The following is a 22,416-nucleotide window of genomic DNA, read 5'->3' as shown; positions in this document are numbered from 1 at the left end:
TTATCTACCATAAAGAAAAAGGATGAGATCATCAGGATATAATATCTTGTCAGATTTAAATTTAGATAAGACTATTTTCTCTGGTTCCTAATCTAACCCACCATTACTTTTTTCACATTTCCTGATTAACTGAGATTTTGTTGCAGTGATCTGGATGATCCTTATAAGGTGTTCCAGGAGCGAGATTAATATATACATGTATTAATTGGATATCTGTTTTCATATCACAACTGTTGGGAAATTATTTTCCCCATATTGTTAAAATTGAAATGGATAAAGTTGTGACTGAATGGTGTATTTGTATATGATGTGTTTATGAAGTAGTGTACTTGTTTAATTTATTATCATATACTGTATTAAATCTTTTATTTTTTATAATTCTTTATTTATTTGAATGTACATATAATGAAATGTGTGAAGTTTTGAAAGTCTATATGTAAATTTTTCATGTTACTGTAGTATGTGTTTAAAAGTGTTTGGAGAGAAATGTCTGTCATTGTATTTATCACCACACTGCAAACTCTTCGTTTGTTATAAAGAAATTTTGAAGTGATCACTTTTTATTGATGTTTGGTAGACTTGAGATATGTTATACTCTTACTAGTATTTTACAAATATTTTCACAAAGATCTGCTTATTCATGAACAATACTTAGGGCTAATAGAACATTGCTGTCATGTTGGTGAGTTACTTTGTTAATATTGACTCCAATATAGAAGTCTAGCTGTAAGTGGGTGTTACCGTAAATTTGCACGTATAGTGAACACTTTTTTCCGTAAATATTGCTTCATTTTAAAATATTGAAATCATTCACGAGGTTATCGATCAAGTGTTTATGTAGTGTTAGATGCGAGATCAACATGAAAGTGGGCCGGGAAAAAACATGCACACTAGGCTTAGCGATTTAGTAAAAAAAAACAGAACAATGCCACGGAGGAAGACCTTCATGGGCTTGTTCCCGCCAATAAATCAATCGTTAATTAATTGGCGTTTTAAACACCAAGCTACCTGTTATGCTACTTTTCCAGTTTGATATCGGTTATTTTCAGATATTTTTTTCAGATTGTTTTTCATTTTTCATTTTTTTTCAAATCTGACCCCAAAAAAAATACCTGCGCACTACATTCACTTCATATCTATAGTAGTTGTGTTTTTGAAAAATAAATGAATTGTTTCAATATTTTTGTCTTTATTTCACTGCATTATTGAGACATAAATAGAAATAAGATATTGGTATTTGATGACATTGTATAATTTGAAATAATTGAGGGTATTTTATACAAATATATTCATACATCCAATATGGCCATTAAATTAAGCATTTATTTGTACAACAAACATGTTTAATGTTATATCCAGTGAGATCAGGGTAGTGTCTCGAGATAAGTATTGTCTAGTATCAATATATAATTACCTGTCTCCGATCTGACAGAGTAGCAAAAGAATCAACTCCACTTCTATAATTTTCTAAAGAAGGATTACCTCTTCAAAACTTTTTACCTACCAAAACACACTACAAATGCAAATTTGTATAGTACATATATTGTATTGTGCATATATACATTTGTGTTTGTTCAGGGTTAGTTACGATGTTGGGGTTACAATCTCTGTGACTGCCTTCCTTCACATTTTGGTTACCATGCCCCGATTTCTTTCCATCCCACAGATACAGTCTTGGGACCTGACATAATATATATTATATTCCTTAAATATTAACATTATTTGTATTGTATGCTTGTATTATTTTATGTTCCTTTTTTTTCCTTCGATGAAAAGAGGATGTGTAGAGTCAATTTTGAGGTACATATAGGTATATTAATGAACAGTCAAATGTCACATTAACCATGCTTTGAATAGAAATTAATTTTCTCTGTTGAAATGAAAAGAGAAATTGATTTGTGTTGTGTTAATCATGATGTATGTCAGAAGACGTGAGAATGACCTGAACCTTTCTTATTTATACATAATTATATTATTCAGGGGAAAGATATTGAATTATACATTTTAGGTAATTTGTTATTGACCCTCTTATGTCATCCTTTGGTATCAAATATTTATTTCAATCTCTAATGAATTGTGAATAAATAATCTAAACTGTTTGTAGGTTTTCTGTTTTTTTGAGACATTTTTGTATGGATATAATGTGTATATTATTAGCTCATCTGGCCAAAAATGACTGACATTAAGTCTGCATATTCAAGGTCACAGCGGTCATTTGTCTTAAAAAACTTTCAAAGCACTTCCAAATAACCAAGAGACCCAGATTTATGATATTTGGCCAGAAGCATGCTGGGGTGAAGTGTTTTTAAAAACCTTCTTATGAACAAGGCAAAGTATTGCATTGCAATTCATAGTCCACCACTTGTAATGATTTATATATTTAACAAAGAGTACACTTATGTCAGGAAGCATAGGTCACAGTGAGGTCGTTGTGACCAACTCTTGCAATCTGCCATCCCTAAATGTCTTTATAAACCAAATCTGGATACTCCATGTGAAATAGTATAGAAGATATGCCCCTGACAAACTTTTCAAAAGTAAAGGTCAAGTAGTAGGTCACAGTGACATAATTCTTGCACCCTGCTCTCCGCCATCCCAACATATCCTTGTACACCAAATTTTGTTACTCCGGGTGAAGTAAATCGTATAGAAGAAACATTTTCAAAAGTGAAGGTCAAAGGTGAAGTCATAGGTCACAGTGACCTAATTTTCGCACTCTGCACTCCACCATTCCAAGATGTCCTTGTACACCAAATCTAGTTACTCCAGGTGAAATATTAAAGAAGCAATGCCCCGGACAAACTTTTTTTCAAAAGTTAAGGTCAAATGTCAAAGCGTAGGTCACAGTGAGGTCATAGTGACCTTCTTATTGCACTCTGCACTCTGATATCCCAAGATGTCCTTGTACACCAAATCTAGTTACTCCATGTGAAATAGTAAAGAAGATATGCCTCGGACAATTCTTTTTCAAAAGTTAAAGTCAAAGGTCAAGTCATCGGTCACAGTGACCCAATTCTTGCACTCTGCCATTCCAAGATGTCTTTGTACACCAAATCTAGTTACTCCAGATGAAATTTTAGAGAAGATATGCCCCGGACAAACATTTCAAAAGTAAAGGTCAAGTTATAGGTCACAGTGAAACTTTTTAAAAGTATGTGTCAAGTAATAGGTCACAGTGACCTAATTATTGCACCCTGCTCTCCGCCATCCCAACATATCATTGTACACCAAATTTTGTTTACTCCATGTGAAGTAAGTTGTATAGAAGAAACATTTTCAAAAGTGTAGGTCAAAGGTGAAGTCATAGGTCACACTGACCTAATTCTTGTACTCTGCACTCCGCCATTCCAAGATGTCCTTGTACACCAAATCTAGTTACTCCAGGCAGAGACGTATAATACATCTCTGCTCCAGGTGAAATATTAAAGAAGAAATGCCCCGGACAAACTCTTTTTCAAAAGCTAAGGTCAAATGTCAAAGCATAGGTCACAGTGAGGTCATAGTGACCTTCTTATTGCACTCTGCACTCTGATATCCCAAGATGTCCTTGTACACCAAATCTAGTTACTCCATGTGAAAAAGTAAAGAAGATATGCCTCGGACAATTTTTTTCCAAAAGTTAAAGTCAAAGGTCAAGTCATCGGTCACAGTGACCCAATTCTTGCACTCTGCCAGTTGTTTAAAAACTGCTGCCTCAGACATCCTGGCATTTCCTTGGTATGTCATACGTACCGTTCCATTTGGGTGTTGATTCACCATCCAGAGACATATCGGCTACAGCATTAGCAATAATTTCTCTATGGAGAAAAGAAATTAAACCGAGAAACCCCGACATTTTGTCATCTTTGAAGTGTAGCAAATAGCAACGGAGACGTGGACATTAGGATGAATTGGTAAAGCAGCATCAGTAGTCTGTAAGTTAACGAAGAAAGAGTAAGAAAATTAAGGTATGGTCAGTGCTATATATTATATGCCGCAGATAACAGGGACCTGAGAATTGGTTACAGCTATAGTTGGCCCTAAACTAAGGTGTGAAGAGTAATTGTACACGTTTAAAGGGTTGATGTCAAATTTCAGTGAAAATGCCATCCTGATGATCACCAATTGATGGGGTGGCTATTTTACCGAAAGTTGACATAAATCCATTGAACATCTGACATTACTCTATTATCATTGTGGTGGCATTTCTACCGAAAGTTGATCTCACTTTCAACTTAAAAAGTTGGGGGTGGGGTGGGGGAAATAAAACCCTGACCTCACTTCTTTGTAGTTTTGCGAAATTTCTGTGATCCGAATTGTTACTTATCATGTCATCCGTGTAACACAGACAGATTCACATGATGGTATACATTAAAGCCCAATATTATCTTGCTTTGTAAAAGAGAATTTATTGAAGAATTTGTTGGTGGTAAAATCCGACGTCATAATTATAACCCCAGACTAGCCAGTCCGAATAAAAAAAAATCCGGCAGAAAAGAAATCTTCAAATATGACCATATTAGCCCATTTGTTCTTATTTCAAGACAGGCATGGCTTTTTTTTTTAAATTTCAACAAATGTCATTATGTAAGACTTATAAATGGACCGAACGTGCCTTGGTCTCCTCTGCTTTTACTTTTTGACCATACTACGAGTTACAAGAAAGTTGGCTTGAGAACGGTTTCATGAATACGGGCGCTGTCGTTCTCATGTCGACTGGCTACCAGCCCCCAAGTTTTTATGAAGAAATTCCCTGCTGCATTTTACTACTAGCTTATACCCCCTAGAAGTTTGAGAACTATAGAATTAGACATTCAAGTGATCAAAATTAATTATTAGAGTTTATTTAAAAAATATATATAATTCAATATTCTAGAGACGGGAGCCAGTCTAGATCTCAATTAAGCATTTTCAAACCAATTCTCGTTACTCACTTATAAATCATGTCAAACGGTCATAAAGTCAAGTGTTAACATTGAAAACAGTTTTTGGAATCTAACACAAGTCTTTTCAATTTTGTTCCAAACCATTGACAAATAAGATTTAATTAATTATAATTTATAACCCGAAATTATGTTTGAGCACAATGCCCATGCTTAACCATGATGACGGTTTCATGAATACGGGCCCTATAGTCTCCCCTACCACGGACTAAGATTATAGATTATCTACCGTCACTGTACCCAAATCGGGACACTTGTGGGAAAGCGGCCCAAGAAACTGTCATTCAATGTAAAGAAGTACTTTTTATGTCTACAGTTTTCATTTGATGATACTTTTCATGACAATTAAACTGTATTAAGCTTTATTGGTTGGTGATTATCGTCACATGGACAATTTAAAGGTAAGAATTATTACTAGGCCTAAAACAAGACTTTCCTGATGTACGTGTTATATCTTTTTGGATATCATTTTCACAAGTCTATTTTATTAAAACTAATGCCAGTTTGGAGAAGAAATTTAATCAGAACCCTCGTTGACTCTACAATATTTCAACTATGCATATTTTCTGCCGATATTGATCGTTTATCGCCCCAATATTCGCCAAAATACTGGAAGTGTCTCTTTCAGGGTACAGTAATGCCGGTTCAAGTGCCTACATAATTGTATAACTCTGATGGTATTTCGCGTTCTTTTTATTGAACCAAGCCCCCGAAATATCAATTCGTGATAGAAATGAAAAGTGGATAGCATCTATATATAAAAAATGAACAAATATTTGGAACTGATAGTATGGTATAAAGGACATTGAAATTTATCTAAACAGTGTCCCGATTTGGGTACAGCAGAGACGTATATATATTATATGTAATGTTACGTCTCTGGGTACAGTGACGTTAAATCTGGGCCCCTTAAACATGTATGTCTCCGCAAGTAGTTAAGATATTTCAATGTGGAGCCACGGACTTAGAGATGCATTCCGTAGTGGAAAATATATCTAATTAGCCCTTAACAGAAGACATCTATATGTCAAAATGTCTCTGGTGCTAGGTCCAGAGGCAACTCGGGCTCACACCAGACATCTATCGGTTAACATAATATGTCAAAATGTCTCTGGCGCTAGGTCCAGAGTCAACTCGGGCTCACACCAGCCATCTAACGGTTAACATAATATGTCAAAATGTCTCTGGTGCTAGGGCCAGAGGCAACTCGGGCTCACACCAGAGATCTTACAGTTAACATAATATGTCAAAATGTCTCTGGTGCTAGGTCCAGAGGCAACTCGGGCTCACACCAGACATCTAACGGTTAACATAATATGTCAAAATGTCTAAGTCTGGTGTTGAGGCCAGAGGAAACTCGGGCTAATATATATAATATCATTTTAGAAAAAGACAAACTTCCATATTTGTGTATGCAAATAGTTATTTGGCTTCCACCGATGCATGCATTTTTTCCTTTTTTGTCATATAAGACTTGCACGACGCAAATATATTTTTTGTGTGTGCACGCAAGCAAATGTTTTTATTATAAGAAGAACTAAAATGACCGGGTATTTATTTGAGTGTTCACACAATTGTTTCGTATTTGTTTCAACATTATGATATGTTTATATCCAAACTTTATTTGTCAACCCGTGAATTATTTTTATGGTTAAGAAGGCGTTTTTTGTGATATAACAAAATATACCAGCCGGGATGTGTTTTTGATCAATTATACGAAACTATTGAAATATTCAAACCGAGGCGCTACCTAGCATTCCACAAACAACCGAGCAGGGCAGGTGCTAAGTAAAGACATCGCATACGAGTTATAACTGACGTTGCTCGACATATATATGGGACAGTATGCAGCTTAAGCACATGAAAGCTTTGCTGCAACCGCAGGTAAATGCCATTTGACTGGAGACTTGTTATCTTTTAGATAAACCCTACCTTGTACTTTCTTCGATGACTTGTTGTCGAGCAAATTATGATTTTGACAGTCGATTTCTGTTTTAATTTATTAGAGAATTTAAACTGTCATCGCCGATAGATTTGAAGTAGTAGAGTCAAGCGGGTTTCGAAGGTTTAAAACATCCAGCCCTGCTTAATTAATTCAAATGTCATACCCTTTTTTTCTAATTAGGAGTCCCCTCCCCCCCCTTAAAAAAATCTTCATTCTGTATCTAATAAACGCCATTCTTTAATTATTTTTTGTATTTATAGGATGGAGCAGCAAAAATATGTGCCATCACATGGGCAGCTAGTAACCAGAAGATGGCCGTCTGTACTTCAGACCGTGTGGTGATACTGTTTGATGAACAGGGAGAGAAGAAAGACAAATTCTCACTAAGACCAGCAGATTCCAAGGCAAGTGAATGCAAGACATTATAATAAAAGAATGAGAAAAAGAAATCTGTACTGTATAGTTGTTTATATTTCATGATTTTTTTTATTTATTTTTGTTTCCTTTCAAATTCAGTATGGAAAGAAGAGTTACACTGTGAAGGGGCTGGCATTTTCATCAGACTCATCCAAAATAGCTGTGGGTCAGACAGATAATATCATATATGTATACAAAATTGGAGAGGATTGGTAAGTTTAATATAAAATTCCTCAAGTAAAGCAGAAAGTAGTTACTGTAATTCAGAAGTTGGTCTGAAACATCTTTAAAGCAGAGTAAACAATGAATTATGCTCAATTTTAGTGCTCACCCATGTCCAACACAAAAATTCCTCACATGGTTGAATAAAGACAACTATGGGAATAAATTTGTTTTATTTGACTAATTAACTCTGAGAGTTACAAGTCTGAGACATCTTTGAAATGTATGATGACAAAGTTCGTTTCTATATTATGATTCTTAGGGGAGATAAGAAAACCATCTGTAACAAATTTGTACAACAGAGTGCAGTCACCTGTATGATCTGGCCAAATGAGCAACCAATAGTCTTTGGACTAGCTGATGGAAAGGTAAGAACACAATATATATTACTTGGGGTTGATCAGGAATACAAACCCATCAGAATTTGAAGTGTAATTCTGTGTAATTTCATATATGAAAAAAAAGTATGTAGATTACGCAGGCTGTCTTATTGTCACTAGGCTTAAAGAGAATAGAAATAAGAGGAACATAATTCAATATTTGCGTGCCTCTTATTTCACAATGGTTATACATATATGCAATTCAAAACTATTTTATATTTTTTTATATGGTAATTCAGTTTTGAAGATACATGATTTTAGATATACGTTGAAAAAAGAAAACTGTTTTTTTTTGTGACTTTAAAATTGAGATTAAATATTTGATCAAACATAAATGCACTGTATGAAATGGTATTTTGATGCTTCAAAAAAAGTTTTGAAATTAGAAAATCTGAAGTGGTTTCCTGTGTCTATACATGTTTCCACTTTGAAAATGTATTTACAAAATTTTATTATGCTATCAGGTGAGGGCGGCAAACATCAAAACCAACAAGTCTTCAACAATCTACGGAACAGACTCCTATGTCGTCTCTTTGGCACCGAAGTATGAAGAAATTTTGCATTGAAATATTTCTATTTATTCAAAGTCAAACATTCATATTTTTCAAATTTTATAATGTGAATATTTCAGATATGATGTCAAAGACTCAGTTGATACCATACCATTATTTATGCAAATGGTTTTTAATTATGAAAAAAAGTTCATGTGACCTTTCTGGTGACCTCTACTTTACTCAAATTATTATTGGCTTGTAGATTTTCTGGTTAGTTTTATCAGTACAAGTACATGGCAATATTTTGTTATGTTAGGATGTGCATTTGTATACAATTAACACTGTTCTTCCTTACTATCAGTCCATCAGGAAAAGGCTTTCTGTCGGGCCATGCCGACGGTGCCATTGTACGCTACTTCTTCGACGACGAGGGTTCTGGTGATTCCCAGGTTTGTTGATTTAAATTGTGTGTTGGCGTACATAGTATGAAGGAGCAGACTGCAGGAGGACACTTTTTGTGATCACCCACATAAAAATAATCATCTCATAATTATTAGTTATAGATGTATGTGCCTTCCTGGTCTTTCCTCATATTTATATGATATCTGGAATAGTCCAGAGTCATTAGTATGTGTATATGTGTGGATTAGAAATAAAGGCAAATCAATTTGCAGTTAAAAAAAAACTAGGAATAAAATGCTGCAAGGTATAATGACATGTAGTTTTGTTTATTAACTTAACCTTAGTTATCTTACAAATTACAAATGATCTATGGTAACAAAAGACCACTGACGACTGTACAGGGATTCAATTTTGATATTTAACTTTCAGGGTAAGGTCTGCACACATCCCTGTCCGCCTTATGCCTTGGCATTCTCCCAGAATTCAATCGTAGCAGCTGGATGTGACAAGAGAATTATTGCATATGGAAGAGATGGTAGAAGTTTCCAACATTTTGACTTCAGTCGTGAAAATGATGAACATGAATTTACAACCGCTGTCTGTAGTCCAAGTGGCCAGTCAGTAGTTATTGGAAGTTTTGACAAGTGAGTGTTTTTTTTTTATATTGTTAAATTATGTACAGATCTGTATACAGTATTCTCAGTATAAGTAGATGTTTGTATTCAATTTTGAATGAATATGTGTACTTGATGTATTAATTCACTAAATATATTGAAATAAATATTCTGTAATTATGAGAATTCTGGAAAATTGAGTTCAATTTTGAGGTAAAAACAAGAATAAAAACAGTGAAACTACACTTGGAAAGCTGTTTATTTAACCTTAAATACACAAATTAGAATATGTTGAAATAGAATTTGTATGTTTTTAGATAAAGATGATATTAGTTTATTTTTTTGTGAGCATGACACACCAATATCTCATATCTCTTTGACAAATTTGACCTCATTATCATATTAATATGAAATTTGAGGCTATCTTTTAAAATTTAAAAATGGATCAATTGATTTTGGCAGACTAAGAACTTTAAACTGGAGTCCACGGCGACAGATGTGGGATGAACCGAAGTTGAAGGAAATCAGAAACCTGTACACTGTTACAGCCCTGGCATGGAAGAAGGACGGATCACGAGTCACATGTGTTAGTATTTTTGGTCATCACATGTGTGAGTTAATATTGAAAGTTTAAGTGTCGTCACACATTGAAAGTGAAATGTCACCACACATGGAAAGTTCAAATGAAAGTCGAAGAACACATTGAAAGTTAGGTGTTGTCACATATTGAATGTGTGAGGTCATCACACGTACAATGTCAAAATGATATCAAACAATCTAGTTGTAAAACTTTTCCCAATTTTTATATTTAGCAAACAACTCTAAAGCATGTCAAAGAGAGTTATACTGGAGTCTTATACTACTTCTTGTGATAATGAGCTGCACAAAATTTTAAAAAAGAGCCTGCACTTAAAAGTGTGACAAACAACCTGATTGAGATAGAAATATGTCATTACAGGGAACTTTATGTGGAGGTGTTGAAATCTTCGACTGCTGTCTCAAGAGAACGATTTACAAAAACAAGTTTGAGATGACCCATGTTGGGCTGAGTCAGGTAAGACTATTTCTGTTAGTTGCATTACAATTTACCAGGAAACTTTTTCTCTGTGAAATAATTGCCCTTCACCAATAGGAAAACAACTTGCTAATGTCAATTTTGACCTTCACATTGGCAATTCTATTCATGGTAGGCTTACATCTACTAATAACTTGGTCATAATGATTATCATGCAGGGTAAAAAGCATACCGGTAAATGTTGAACTCTGGCAAACTCTTCATTGTATTTTACTAACAAGACCGTAATGTTGGAGGACATGTGTTCACGAACCTCTCTCAGTATCAGGGTTAGTCTGTATCATACCGCTAACAGGGTATCAAAATAGTTGTCAAATGTGTGCGATATGTATATTGATGCAAACCTTGGTAAAAGTATTGGTTGTCCATGATTAAATTTATGTATGCTTGAACAGAGGTTAAACAGATGTTTTGTTTTAAAGGTACATGTATTTGAATGAGCTGTCTGTAATTTTTCCTCAGGTGATCGTGAAAAACATGTCCAATCAGAGCCGAGTAGTACTCAAGTCTCACTACGGCTACGAAATTGATGAGGTCAGAATCATGGGCAAAGATCGCTACTTGATAGCACACACATCTGACACCATTCTTCTGGGAGACCTCACATCAAACAAACTTAGTGAGGTAAAATCTGAATTTCATTCATTTATCAATGAAATAATCAAATAACTTGATGTCTTCAAATATGAGCAGTTGGATACCATATTTTAAATTTTATTTCGTTGATATTACGCAAATTAATTATTTATAAAATATCCAAAAAATGTTGTTGATTGAAAAAAAGTCAAATCAAATTGAGACATTACTGTTGTTTGTGAGTGTTTGTTTTCTTTGTGAGGTGTACATAGGCCTGTTTAAATATGCTAACATTTAAAATTGTTAGTGTAAGAGGGCTTTTCTTTTGTAGATTCCTTGGCATGGTACAGGAGGAAATGAAAAATACTACTTTGACAATGAAAGTGTAAGTTAGAATGGTGCTATTTTGTTATTCAGACAGTATTATAAAAAAATATGACTGATATTGAATATGTAATAGAATAGTTTCAGTTTCTAAGATAGAATTAACTGATTGAAAAAAGGATGAAAATGTCATTCATGATATGTTATTTTAAAACTGGATGTAATATTTTGAATTACAAAACATAGCTGGAGGAAACATTTTGAATTTCGACTAGATTAGTTTGGAAGAAAATTTCAAAGATTACTCCGATTACTGAATTTGTCATGCAAATAGTATTTATTATCAATTCAAAACCCTTATGTGTCAAAAATGAACTTTTGTTATAATTTGATGCATTTCAGAGGTCTATATGTAAGAGACCATAATTCAAATACATGCAAGAATACCTATTTTGAAAAGATGTATAAACATAATGTAAATATCAGTTTTAAGAAGAAAATGTGAAAATTGATTTTAAACAGATTTGTTAAATTTGCACCACACAGTCTAGTACACCCATATCATGCAATAAAAAATATGAATTTATAGGTTTGCATGATTTTCAATGCTGGTGAGCTGTCTCTGATTGAGTATGGCGCCAATGAAGTTCTGGGATCTGTCAGGACAGAGTTCATGAACCCTCACCTCATCAGGTAGGTAGCACAGATTAGTTACATTCTGGCAGACATAAAAGATAAAAGTAGTCGCAAAATAAAAAATAACAAAAATTGAAGGTAGTCGATTGAAATTACATTATTAAGCAGAAGCTGCATCACAAACATATTTCGGCAGTTATCACTGATCCTGAGGGATTTTGTTACTCACAGTTATTATCAAGTACCAAAGTCAAATTGGCATAATTCACACAATCCACATTCAAAATACATGTTTAGAGGTTAAAATATGACCATTTCCATGTCATACTCTGTATCAGCCGAGACTTCCATATCAGCCTATGACCATTTCCATATCCTGCTCCATATCATCTCTTGACCTATATCTGCTCTCAATCTGATATTGGAGTCTTGAGCTGATGTGAAGTTGGATATTTAAATGGTCATATGGTAACCTTTTTATCATAAACTGCTCCTTACCATCAAAATTATTAATAATAACACAAAAAGCACACAACAAATTTGTATTTCATGTGTTTAATATCATTATATTCTACCTGAAATAAAATATAATGAACAATATAGCAAGTACAGATGGATATGCTTTGTGTACAATACAAGTTTGAGGTGAGTTTTTTTTAATATTAATGAACAAGAAGTTAAACGGATATGGAGCGTGCCATGCAGATATGGAGTGTGGCAGATAGGTATGGGTTGGTCTGAAATATGGCCAATGCATGGTTAGCAGTATTACACATGCAAACATCCCATATCACGGACATTTATGTGATAATTGTCATTAATGCATTTGTTTCATAGTGTGAGGTTAAATGAGAGGAAACAAAGAGGAGTGGAGGAAAACAAAAAGATTGCCTACCTCCTGGATCTCAAGACAGTGGCCATCGGTAAGCATTTGTTTGTTTAAGTGTATGTATGTTTGCTTAACTCCTGGATCTCAAGACAGTGGCCATCGGTAAGTATTGGTTTGTTTAAGTGTATTTTTCTTTACTTTCTTCCTCTTCAATACAACTGAACTTCACTTTTCTGCTAATGAAGGAAGAAGATCATTAAAGTCATGATTTATTTCACCTCGGTTTACCTCTGTATCTTTTACCTTAATTGCCTTTAGATTTTCAGTATACATAAATTGCTGGAAGAAAGAATGACATACTGAGATAGTGGTAGATTAAATGCACTGACCACTAAATGATGTATATTTATTCAACATGATATAATTTTTGACATTCCAGTCGACTTGATATCTGGTTTGACCTTGGGCCAAGTTAACCATGAGTCCAAAGTCGATTGGTTGGAGCTGAACGAGACTGGACGTAAGATGCTGTTCAGGGACAAGCGAATGAGGGTAAGCATTGTTATAATAAAGCTGTCATTTTATTCATCCATATATATCTGTTAACATTTTGATTAAAGCTTTTCATTGCTCCACTTTTGTTTTTAAACATTTCTTAGATGTGTTTGTCATGACCAGGCAATGTGTTGCATTACACCCCCAGATCCATAACTATTCATCAAGACAAATAATTAATGTTTATTTGCCAAAAAAACAGTGTAGCTGTTTTCTAGGAAACATATTTATATCAGGATTTGATTTTTTTTTTGCACATTTGTTTTTATTACATTATCTGGATTGAAATATTATATGCTTTACTGTTTTCAGCTCAACTTATATGACATTGAGACGAAACAAAGGACTACCATCCTCAACTACTGTTCATACGTACAGGTAGGTACATGACTGACGATGATACATGTTAATGTTATAAAAGAATTGTAGATCTCATGTTTTCATTGGTACATTGCTTTCCAAACTGTTAAAGTTTCAATGTGAAGCCTTGTACATTTTTAACAAGTTTTCATTTCAAAGATATATCGGGCAATCTTCAATTTTTTTAAATTTTAAAACACATTCTGTCTTCCCTTGATAACTATCTGTTGTCTCATGTTGATGTTTGGAATTGTCTCCCCTTAACAGTGGGTGCCAGGCAGTGACGTAGTTGTGGGACAAAACCGCACTAACTTATGTGTCTGGTACAACATTGACGCACCAGAACGTGTCACCATGTTCCCACTCAAGGTATGTAATTATCTAACTAGTGAAAAGTCCACCATTAGGGTGAAGCTCACTGACCTTTTTAAAAAAACCTCTTTTTGTAGGGATCAAATTAAAAAATAAGCTCAGAACTCATAGTTTTTAGCACTCTGAATTTTTGAAGTTCATAAATTAAGGGTTTTTAAGTACTTATCTGATTCCACAGTAGTTTAGACCTATATGGATATCCAACATTTCGTCCCCGAGCAGCACCATTGAGTCCTAGGACAACACAGCTGTAGGATGCAATGTAACTAATGTTGGCATGCTGTATCGATTACTAAACTTTAAAGGTGCAGTCACCTTCATGTGTGTTACATTAATCTTTCAGGCAATGGTGTTGAACTAAAGCCAGTAAAACCTGGCTCTGGAATCATATGTGAAATGAAAGCAATAAAAAATAGATACTTTCTGTTTAGGATAGTGTAGTAGTAGTTAAATTGATAAAAGCAAAAATGATGGTTGTTTTTATGACGTTCAGGGTGACATTGTGGACCTGGAGAGGACAGATGGTAAGACAGATGTGGTGGTCAATGAGGGGGTGACCACTATCTCCTACACACTGGACGAGGGGCTGATTGAGTTCGGCACAGCCATTGACGATGGCGATTTTGAAAGGTAAGATAAAGGATTAGTGTACAAGTGATATTATATTTTACTGTACAGCAATGGACATGTAAATATTTCATGCATATCACATATATTAATTATTATTATTTGACATTCATATTGACTTCATATCGTGATGCATGTCTGCAAATGGCAAAGTGAGTTTATACCATCGCACAATGTCCATCCTCAGCTCTTTTATAGGTAGAGAACAGAAGAAAGAGATTTTGACTATATTTGTATGAAGCAGCTCTCAGCCATTGGAATTGAATGTTGTATTAATGAAAATGAGGTCTTTAAAGGCAGAGGGTCGAGGCCCAATATGGGAGGTGGGTTTAATCATTTAGAAAAACTCTTCATGCAGGAAAAGTGAGAGGATTTGAATCTAACTTGATATTTTCAATTTTAACCAAGAGTGCTAAGAATGCTACCGTTACTGCTCCGACAAAGTGTTGCCATTGTAATTGTTTGGGCCAGTAAGAAATTTATGATGGCAACCATGTTCTGTGATTCTGAAATCAACTTATCTTCTACTTCAGGGCCTTTGTTTTAAAACGTGATACTCGTTTGATCCTGCTGAAATGTAGTTTGTTCAATTTAAAAATTGAAAATTATTTTGTGATATTAATAATTTGTCTGCAATTTTTCCCATCAGGGCTGTGTCTTTCCTAGAAACCCTTGAGATGTCTGCAGAGACTGAGGCCATGTGGAAAACACTGAGCAAACTTTCTATGGAAGATCGTCGACTACACATAGCAGAGAGGTAGGAGTTAATTCTTACATTATATCATCCTCAATGCCACTCATGTGCACCATATACATCGCTGATATTTTCCTTGGATTTGTTGTTAAAGGTTTGAAGTTTAAGGAAATTACAATAAGGGTTACTCTGGAAATAAATGTGTATTGGGGTGGATGGGTGAAGTAAAGAAGTGTTTGTTTTTGCCCCCCCCCCCTTTCATCTCCACTCGAGAAGTAACCATTGTCTGTTCTTTTAATATTATATAAACTAATTATCTTGATACTTTTTTGCTACTATTAGTAATCTATTGTACTTTTCAGATGTTACTCTGCTCTGGGAGATATAGCCAAAGCTCGGTACATGAAGGAAACATTTAGGATAGCAGAGGAGATCGCACAGTCCACTGTAAGTGATAGGGAACACTGCAGAAATTGCTTAGGGTTGCAATTTGTCAAATGAAGCATACAACCTCTGCATTATACCAATGGTGTATCAGATTTGTTGGTGAAAATAAAGTATATGTTCTATTTGTGTGAAATAGAACAATTTTGTTATGTTTCTCTGTAACTTTAACCAGTCGCAGAGCAGTGCTTGGTTTATAAACAATATTTATTGCGACGTCATAGTCAACTGGAAGGCAGTCATATGCTGGTTTGTTTGACATAGCATCGGTGATTTTAATTTCCCATTTCTACTGTTTGTGTGGCAGTTAGAAATGTAATAATTACAATTGTGTTTTTACAAATGTCAGTTTTATTTCAACTTATGGAATGAAAATATTTCATAATTTTCACTTCTGATAAAAATCAGTGAATTCAACCTGCTGTTTGGACTGTCTCGGTCAGTGTACAGTAAGACTATGTTTGGTTGTAGGGTGGGGATGGATTCAGTAACTACAGAGTTCGGGCAAGGTTCTCCATCATGGAGAAGAGGTACAAAGAAGCAGAAGGTATCTACTTGGAACAGGTATGTACCCTACAGTCACTGAATGTGAATTCTTATTACTAATTTCGTTGAACAAGTTTGAACAAAATCATGGTGATATAATTTCGAAAAGAACTAGACATCTTTGTGCTGAAGTTCAAGTAAATTGCAGATGTTTATGATGAAAAAGAGAAGTGCATTTTGTTGTTATGATTGTAAGGATAGAAAATTATCGTTTCTTTGCTCTATATAACAGAACCATGTTGACGAGGCCATGGAGATGTATCAGGAAATGCATATGTGGGACGAGGCTATAGAGGTGGCAGAGGCCAAGGTAAGCCCCACTTATATAGTACATTTTTATGTCACATACACAAGCAATAACATTAGGATATCATGTTTTGACCTAAAATAAAACTGGGGAAGTTAATTTGGGATAAAAGGAAAATGTCAAATTTGTATCTGCATGTCCAAAGTTAAAAGAAACTCCACAGACTAGATAAAGAGTTTAGGATAAAATTCTCAGTCAACGTTAAGTGAAACTTTACATGTTACTCACAGTAACTCATTGTTATAATTTGACAGAACCACCCAGAGCTGGATAACCTGAAAAGGAGCTATTATGGCTGGCTGATGGAGACTGGACAAGAGGAGAAAGCAGGCGAGGTATTTATATTACAGCTCCCTATTATAATAAAAACACCTTAGGGAAAGCTCTGGCCAGCAGAGATACGTTATAAACAATTCCCTTGACTTTTTAAATTCATTTTTACACAATGTTAATATAATGTACATATAATTGTATTTCCTTGTGTGATCTGGCGCTGTGATCCGAGGTATGGTACCAGACATAAGCTGTGTAATTGTTACAGGTTAAAGAACAAGAGGAGGACTACATGGCTGCCATTAACATGTACATGAAGGCGGGACTACCAGCCAGAGCTGCCCGACTCGCCACAAGTCGCGATGTAAGTAGCAAACCATTCACCCTTCACTAGTAGAATACATATTGGCCCAGTGTAAATGTCACCCTTCACATGTAATTACAATGTATTGTATGTTGTGTACTATAAATATGCCCTTATTCCAAAGGGCAAAGAAATAAAATTAAACTGCAACAAAGATTTCCCGGTATACAGTATTGTCATCAGGTAGCTTAGGTGACTATTTTGATATATGTTAACAAGTTGTAATATTGACCATTGGGAGATACCAAACAGTCATTATCTTCTACTGAGGTGAATATCAATAGGGAACTAACCTGAATATTGTATTATTGACCTACAACATAAACAGCAACCCCTCCGGCACAAACATGCACGTATACACAAAACACATGGAGACACGTCCTAGCTGTTAATAGGACGTTAAAGTAAATGAAACCAAAACCAAACCAGCTATGTCTTCTGTATAGTTTACTTAACTATATAACACAGACACTTTGTTTTGTGGTTGTATATTTCCAAACTGTTTCATTTACAAATTTTCATGGTCAGCTGGTAGTGTAATTTGTATTTTGTAGCGTTGCACACATATTAGTTTTATTATCATTGCACAATTAACTGTTTTCCCAAAATTTTGAAGGTTAAAGTTTATACATATTTGTGATGAAGTAGATCATTATTGATTCAGCCAGCTTCATTGAAAACTAGAGTGGGTGTAATTTGAAATGGCTGGATTATTTTGGGACATTTCTCTATTGGAAAAGAGAAACTGTCCTCACAAACAGTGGCTAGATAGAGATTGAGACATTGGATTGGTGGTATTTGGGTTAAAAAGGTGGGCCTTCCAACATTTTCATAGCCTGAGATTATTGGACCAACACTAGGGTTGATCCCTGTTGTATGTATATTTTTTACTTAAATGCCAAACCAATTTATTTGGATGTTGTCCTCATGTCTCTGTCCAAACATTGCTAAGTATATGGTTCTTCAACAAATGGTTCAGCCTTGGAAAAGTTGTAAATATATCGTATTTTGATGTCAGTAAAATATTTTCTATTTTGATACAGGAGCTGATGTCAAATGCAGATCTCATCAGCAGAATTGCATCAGAGTTAATCAAGGGAGAATTATTTGAAAGGGTATGTACTTCATTTTACTATTTAAATGATTAATTAATGAATAAAAGACTATTTGTGAAAGCTACTAATTTGTATATCTCCAACTTAGAAGACCTTCATTCACATATTAGTATTTGATTGAGATATTGTGATCCTTATGAAGATGTATGTATGAGATATTGTGATCCTTATGAAGATGTATGATTGAGATATTGTGATCCTTATGAAGATGTATGTATATGGAGAAGTTAAAACTGAACAGTTCTGTCTTTGGGGAGAGCTATACCGTGTACATGTATACTACTGTACACTAAACATCTCTTTATTGATAGATCAATTAAAGTGCTGATATTATTATACCTCCTACAACAATTCTGTAAAAAGATAATAAGACACACACTTGCTGAAAACAGGGATGTGTGTAAGTTAACAGATCTATATAAATGGTTACGAGGTTTCTTTACACTTTGTTTGGTACATTGTTAGGCTGGAGACATGTATGAAAAGATACACGACCAACAGAGAGCTATGGACTGCTTCAAAAAGGGAAGAGCTTATCACAGAGGTAAACAGTTGTTAATGATAAACTGATGTGTCTGACAAGTGCAAAAAATACACAATATGAAAAATTAACTTTTACACTTGAAAGAATGATTTGATTTGTTCCTTGTAACCCTAAACATATTATAGAACAACCTGAAGTCTCCAGTTAAAAAAGATTCAGTTGTCAGATGTTTTGATTATAAACAGTTTTAACTTGTGTATTTATCTGGAGGATATGCATTGCTGATGTAAATGGGATTATATAGACACCAGCAGTGACTCCTGTGTTAAAATTTCATGACGTTTAGCTTTGTTACATCTGTAGTTGTAAGTAAACTATTGATATCTACTGATATGTTTTAGTTATGTGTGTAAATGGGATATCAAACTAAAAAGTTCTAAGTTCAATTCAGGTTATATTCATGGCCAGTCAACATGAAATAGGGCTACTCTTTGATCCTCACTTGTATGTACTTTTTAATGTTTTTTGCTTTTCGCAGCTGTAAAACTGGCTCGGAGTTCATACCCGAGCGAAGTGGTGAAGCTGGAGGAGGATTGGGGAGACTATCTGGTCCAGCAGAAACAATTAGATAATGCCATCAGCCACTTTATAGAGGCTGGGTTAGTATGATAAGAGTTATTGAATTTGGGTTAGTTTCTTCAGGCAGCATTCCTATATTTTGTCTTTAGCTACACTTACCTTGTAAAATAATTTACATATTCTTGAAAACTGCCTGATGTAGACTTTGTTGAGCTGAGATAAGAGGTCAGGGTCACAAATGAGAACAAATGACAGGCCAGGGTCACAAAGAGATGTAAGGGTCACAAATGAGAGGTTTAAATATTTTCAAAAATCCAATACTGAGGTTATTCTCTTATCCATGTAGAATTGATCAATGTCTTTTTATCATCGTAACCATTCATTAATTTCAGGGCAACAAAGAAGGCTGTGGAAGCAGCTATTAACTCGAGACAATGGGCCAAGGCTGTACAGATTCTGGAGCTCCAGGACCCCTCCATGTCTGCCAAGTACTACAAGAAAATAGCTGACCACTATGCCTCAGTCGGCGAGCTTGAGGTGAGAAATAGGGATAACAGAAAGCTAGAGATTTTACATTATGCAAAGTGTTCTCAATAATGTTTTAAGAAAAATTTAACACAGATCCAGCAATTCAATCATTAAATGTTGATTTTATAAGATGCAGTAGCTGTGGTTACTTTTTTTTAGATAAAAATGTTCCACTTCTACCATTTATGTAAAGTACACATTTCTAACTATAAATCTTAACATGTTGATGACTTGTCATTTCAGACGGCTGAGCGATACTATGTGGAGTCTGGCTGTACTAGAGAGGCAGTTGACATGTACAACAATGCTGGCAGATGGGAAATGGCTCATAAAGTAGGTCAATAAAACTGGTATAGATGGACAAAAAATGAGATTTCCAGCAAGAGATTGTTTAATTTAAAATTTGAAATTCTTAACTGTATATTAAACACAATTATTACCTCTGTGTTTTAGCTGGCATCAGGTTATATGAAGGCGGATGACGTGGCCACATTGTACATCTCGCAGGCACGACAGCTCGAGGACCAGGGCAAGTTCAAAGAGGCAGAGAAGTGAGTCCCATTTTTCTAGTTCATTCAATATCTGGATCAATGATTCAGACAGGAGAATATTAGTTAATCGCTATTATGATATAGATGAAATTTTAGTTTCACCAATTTTGTTATTTGTAAAGATTTCATATATTTTTAACTTTCTGATGGAGAGATCACATATTTGTGTACTTGCTAGATTTCCATATTTGTAAAACACAGGTGATATGGTTACAAAATAAGATACACACACATGTACAGTAAAACTGTTTTGTTATTTGAGCCATGAAAATAACCCCACCGCAAAAACAATACTGCATGCTATATTTACAATTTAAATATCCAGATTGTATGTAGCTGTCCAAGAGCCTGATATGGCCATCACGATGTACAAGAAGAACAAGATGTATGGTGATATGATTAAGTTGGTGAAGACTCATCATCCAGATCTGGTCCAGGACACACACCTCCACCTCGCCAAGGTCAGACCACCAGTCTTTATATTCCAAGTCATAAAACCTCAATAATCAATAGCAGTCTATAGTACATAACCATATCAAACGGAATCTTTCTGTTGATGAGTTGGTAACACTAGCTGTGATTTTGCAGGAACTGGAGGCAGAGAATAATCTGCGACAGGCAGAGCATCACTATCTGGAGGCTGACACGTGGAAGGCCGCTGTTAACATGTACCGAGATCAGGATATGTGGGACGAGGCTCACAGGGTATGTCATTTACATTTAGTTGTACATCTACATATAAAACGAGCTGAGTAGCAGTAAAATGTAAAATTTAGAGGAATCGTTAATAAATTTGTGATGGCACCACATGCTGAACAAGTAAGATGTGAAGGTAGATCTGTAGGTTTTGATTGATTCTTCCCGCAAGTTTCTTTACAATGTTCAAATATGTAACCTACTAGGTATTTTGACTTAATTACAATTTAAAAAAAAAAAAATCAATTCACAGTAGAGCAAATCTGATGCAATTTTACAAAACCTAGCCGACTAACATAAATGACCGATGAAGTATTATTTAGAGCAGCTGAATGTGTAAATGTGCTTGTCTTTATATAGGTGGCAAAGAATGCTGGCGGCGCAACTGCTGCCAAACAAGTTGCCTATCTGTGGGCGAGAAGTCTAGGTGGAGACTCCGCTGTCAAGCTCCTCAACAAGTTTGGTCTACTGGAGGCAGCTATTGACTATGCTGCAGAAAATTGGTATGTTATCACATTTAATTATACTGCTCCTCTGAAAAATATTCTGTAGAAGTTCAATTTATCCTCTGATAAATAACAAGTAAATATTAAAAATTTGTATGGTGTAATATTTGTATTCATCTATTGGAATGTTTTCAAAAATGTTATTAAAACAATGGAGTGAAGAAACTGTATCATATTAATTCATTGACTTATACAGTGTACTGGGAAAATCTACGTGTACATTGACTTATACAGTGTACTGGGAAAATCTACGTGTACATTGACTTATACAGTGTACTGGGAAAATCTACGTGTACATTGTCTTATACAGTGTACTGGGAAAATCTACGTGTACATTGTCTTATACAGTGTACTGGGAAAATCTACGTGTACATTGTCTTATACAGTGTACTGGGAAAATCTACGTGTACATTGTCTTATACAGTGTACTGGGAAAATCTACGTGTACATTGTCTTATACAGTGTACTGGGAAAATCTACGTGTACATTGTCTTATACAGTGTACTGGGAAAATCTACGTGTACATTGTCTTATACAGTGTACTGGGAAAATCTACGTGTACATTGTCTTATACAGTGT

The 22,416-nt window shown here is 34.8% G+C and overlaps 1 protein-coding gene across 1 annotated transcript in view; it reads left to right on the top strand.

Annotated features, from left to right (window-relative positions):
- The first annotated feature begins 6,672 nt into the window (after positions 1-6,672).
- Positions 6,673-22,416, top strand: part of LOC110466104 (intraflagellar transport protein 172 homolog) — a 30,690-nt gene continuing 14,946 nt past the window's right edge. Inside the window, exons 1-32 of the mRNA XM_021522412.1 lie at positions 6,673-6,806; positions 7,128-7,271; positions 7,384-7,496; positions 7,769-7,874; positions 8,351-8,430; positions 8,742-8,829; positions 9,212-9,426; positions 9,859-9,982; positions 10,355-10,450; positions 10,934-11,095; positions 11,379-11,432; positions 11,961-12,064; positions 12,845-12,930; positions 13,276-13,388; positions 13,704-13,769; positions 14,019-14,120; positions 14,617-14,753; positions 15,400-15,507; positions 15,807-15,891; positions 16,360-16,452; positions 16,667-16,744; positions 16,996-17,076; positions 17,283-17,378; positions 18,422-18,493; positions 18,959-19,037; positions 19,516-19,636; positions 19,949-20,093; positions 20,328-20,417; positions 20,538-20,635; positions 20,961-21,096; positions 21,224-21,340; positions 21,692-21,834. Coding sequence (XP_021378087.1) covers positions 6,768-6,806; positions 7,128-7,271; positions 7,384-7,496; positions 7,769-7,874; positions 8,351-8,430; positions 8,742-8,829; positions 9,212-9,426; positions 9,859-9,982; positions 10,355-10,450; positions 10,934-11,095; positions 11,379-11,432; positions 11,961-12,064; positions 12,845-12,930; positions 13,276-13,388; positions 13,704-13,769; positions 14,019-14,120; positions 14,617-14,753; positions 15,400-15,507; positions 15,807-15,891; positions 16,360-16,452; positions 16,667-16,744; positions 16,996-17,076; positions 17,283-17,378; positions 18,422-18,493; positions 18,959-19,037; positions 19,516-19,636; positions 19,949-20,093; positions 20,328-20,417; positions 20,538-20,635; positions 20,961-21,096; positions 21,224-21,340; positions 21,692-21,834 — 3,371 coding nt within the window. The 5' untranslated portion in view covers positions 6,673-6,767. The remainder of the gene's footprint in view (positions 6,807-7,127; positions 7,272-7,383; positions 7,497-7,768; positions 7,875-8,350; positions 8,431-8,741; positions 8,830-9,211; positions 9,427-9,858; positions 9,983-10,354; positions 10,451-10,933; positions 11,096-11,378; positions 11,433-11,960; positions 12,065-12,844; positions 12,931-13,275; positions 13,389-13,703; positions 13,770-14,018; positions 14,121-14,616; positions 14,754-15,399; positions 15,508-15,806; positions 15,892-16,359; positions 16,453-16,666; positions 16,745-16,995; positions 17,077-17,282; positions 17,379-18,421; positions 18,494-18,958; positions 19,038-19,515; positions 19,637-19,948; positions 20,094-20,327; positions 20,418-20,537; positions 20,636-20,960; positions 21,097-21,223; positions 21,341-21,691; positions 21,835-22,416) is intronic.

This window comes from Mizuhopecten yessoensis, unplaced genomic scaffold (genome assembly GCF_002113885.1).
Source record: "Mizuhopecten yessoensis strain PY_sf001 unplaced genomic scaffold, ASM211388v2 scaffold11117, whole genome shotgun sequence".
Lineage (NCBI taxonomy): Eukaryota > Metazoa > Mollusca > Bivalvia > Pectinida > Pectinidae > Mizuhopecten > Mizuhopecten yessoensis.
The sequence above is the reverse complement of the archived record's forward strand: the minus strand, read 5'-3'. Positions and strand labels throughout refer to the sequence as shown.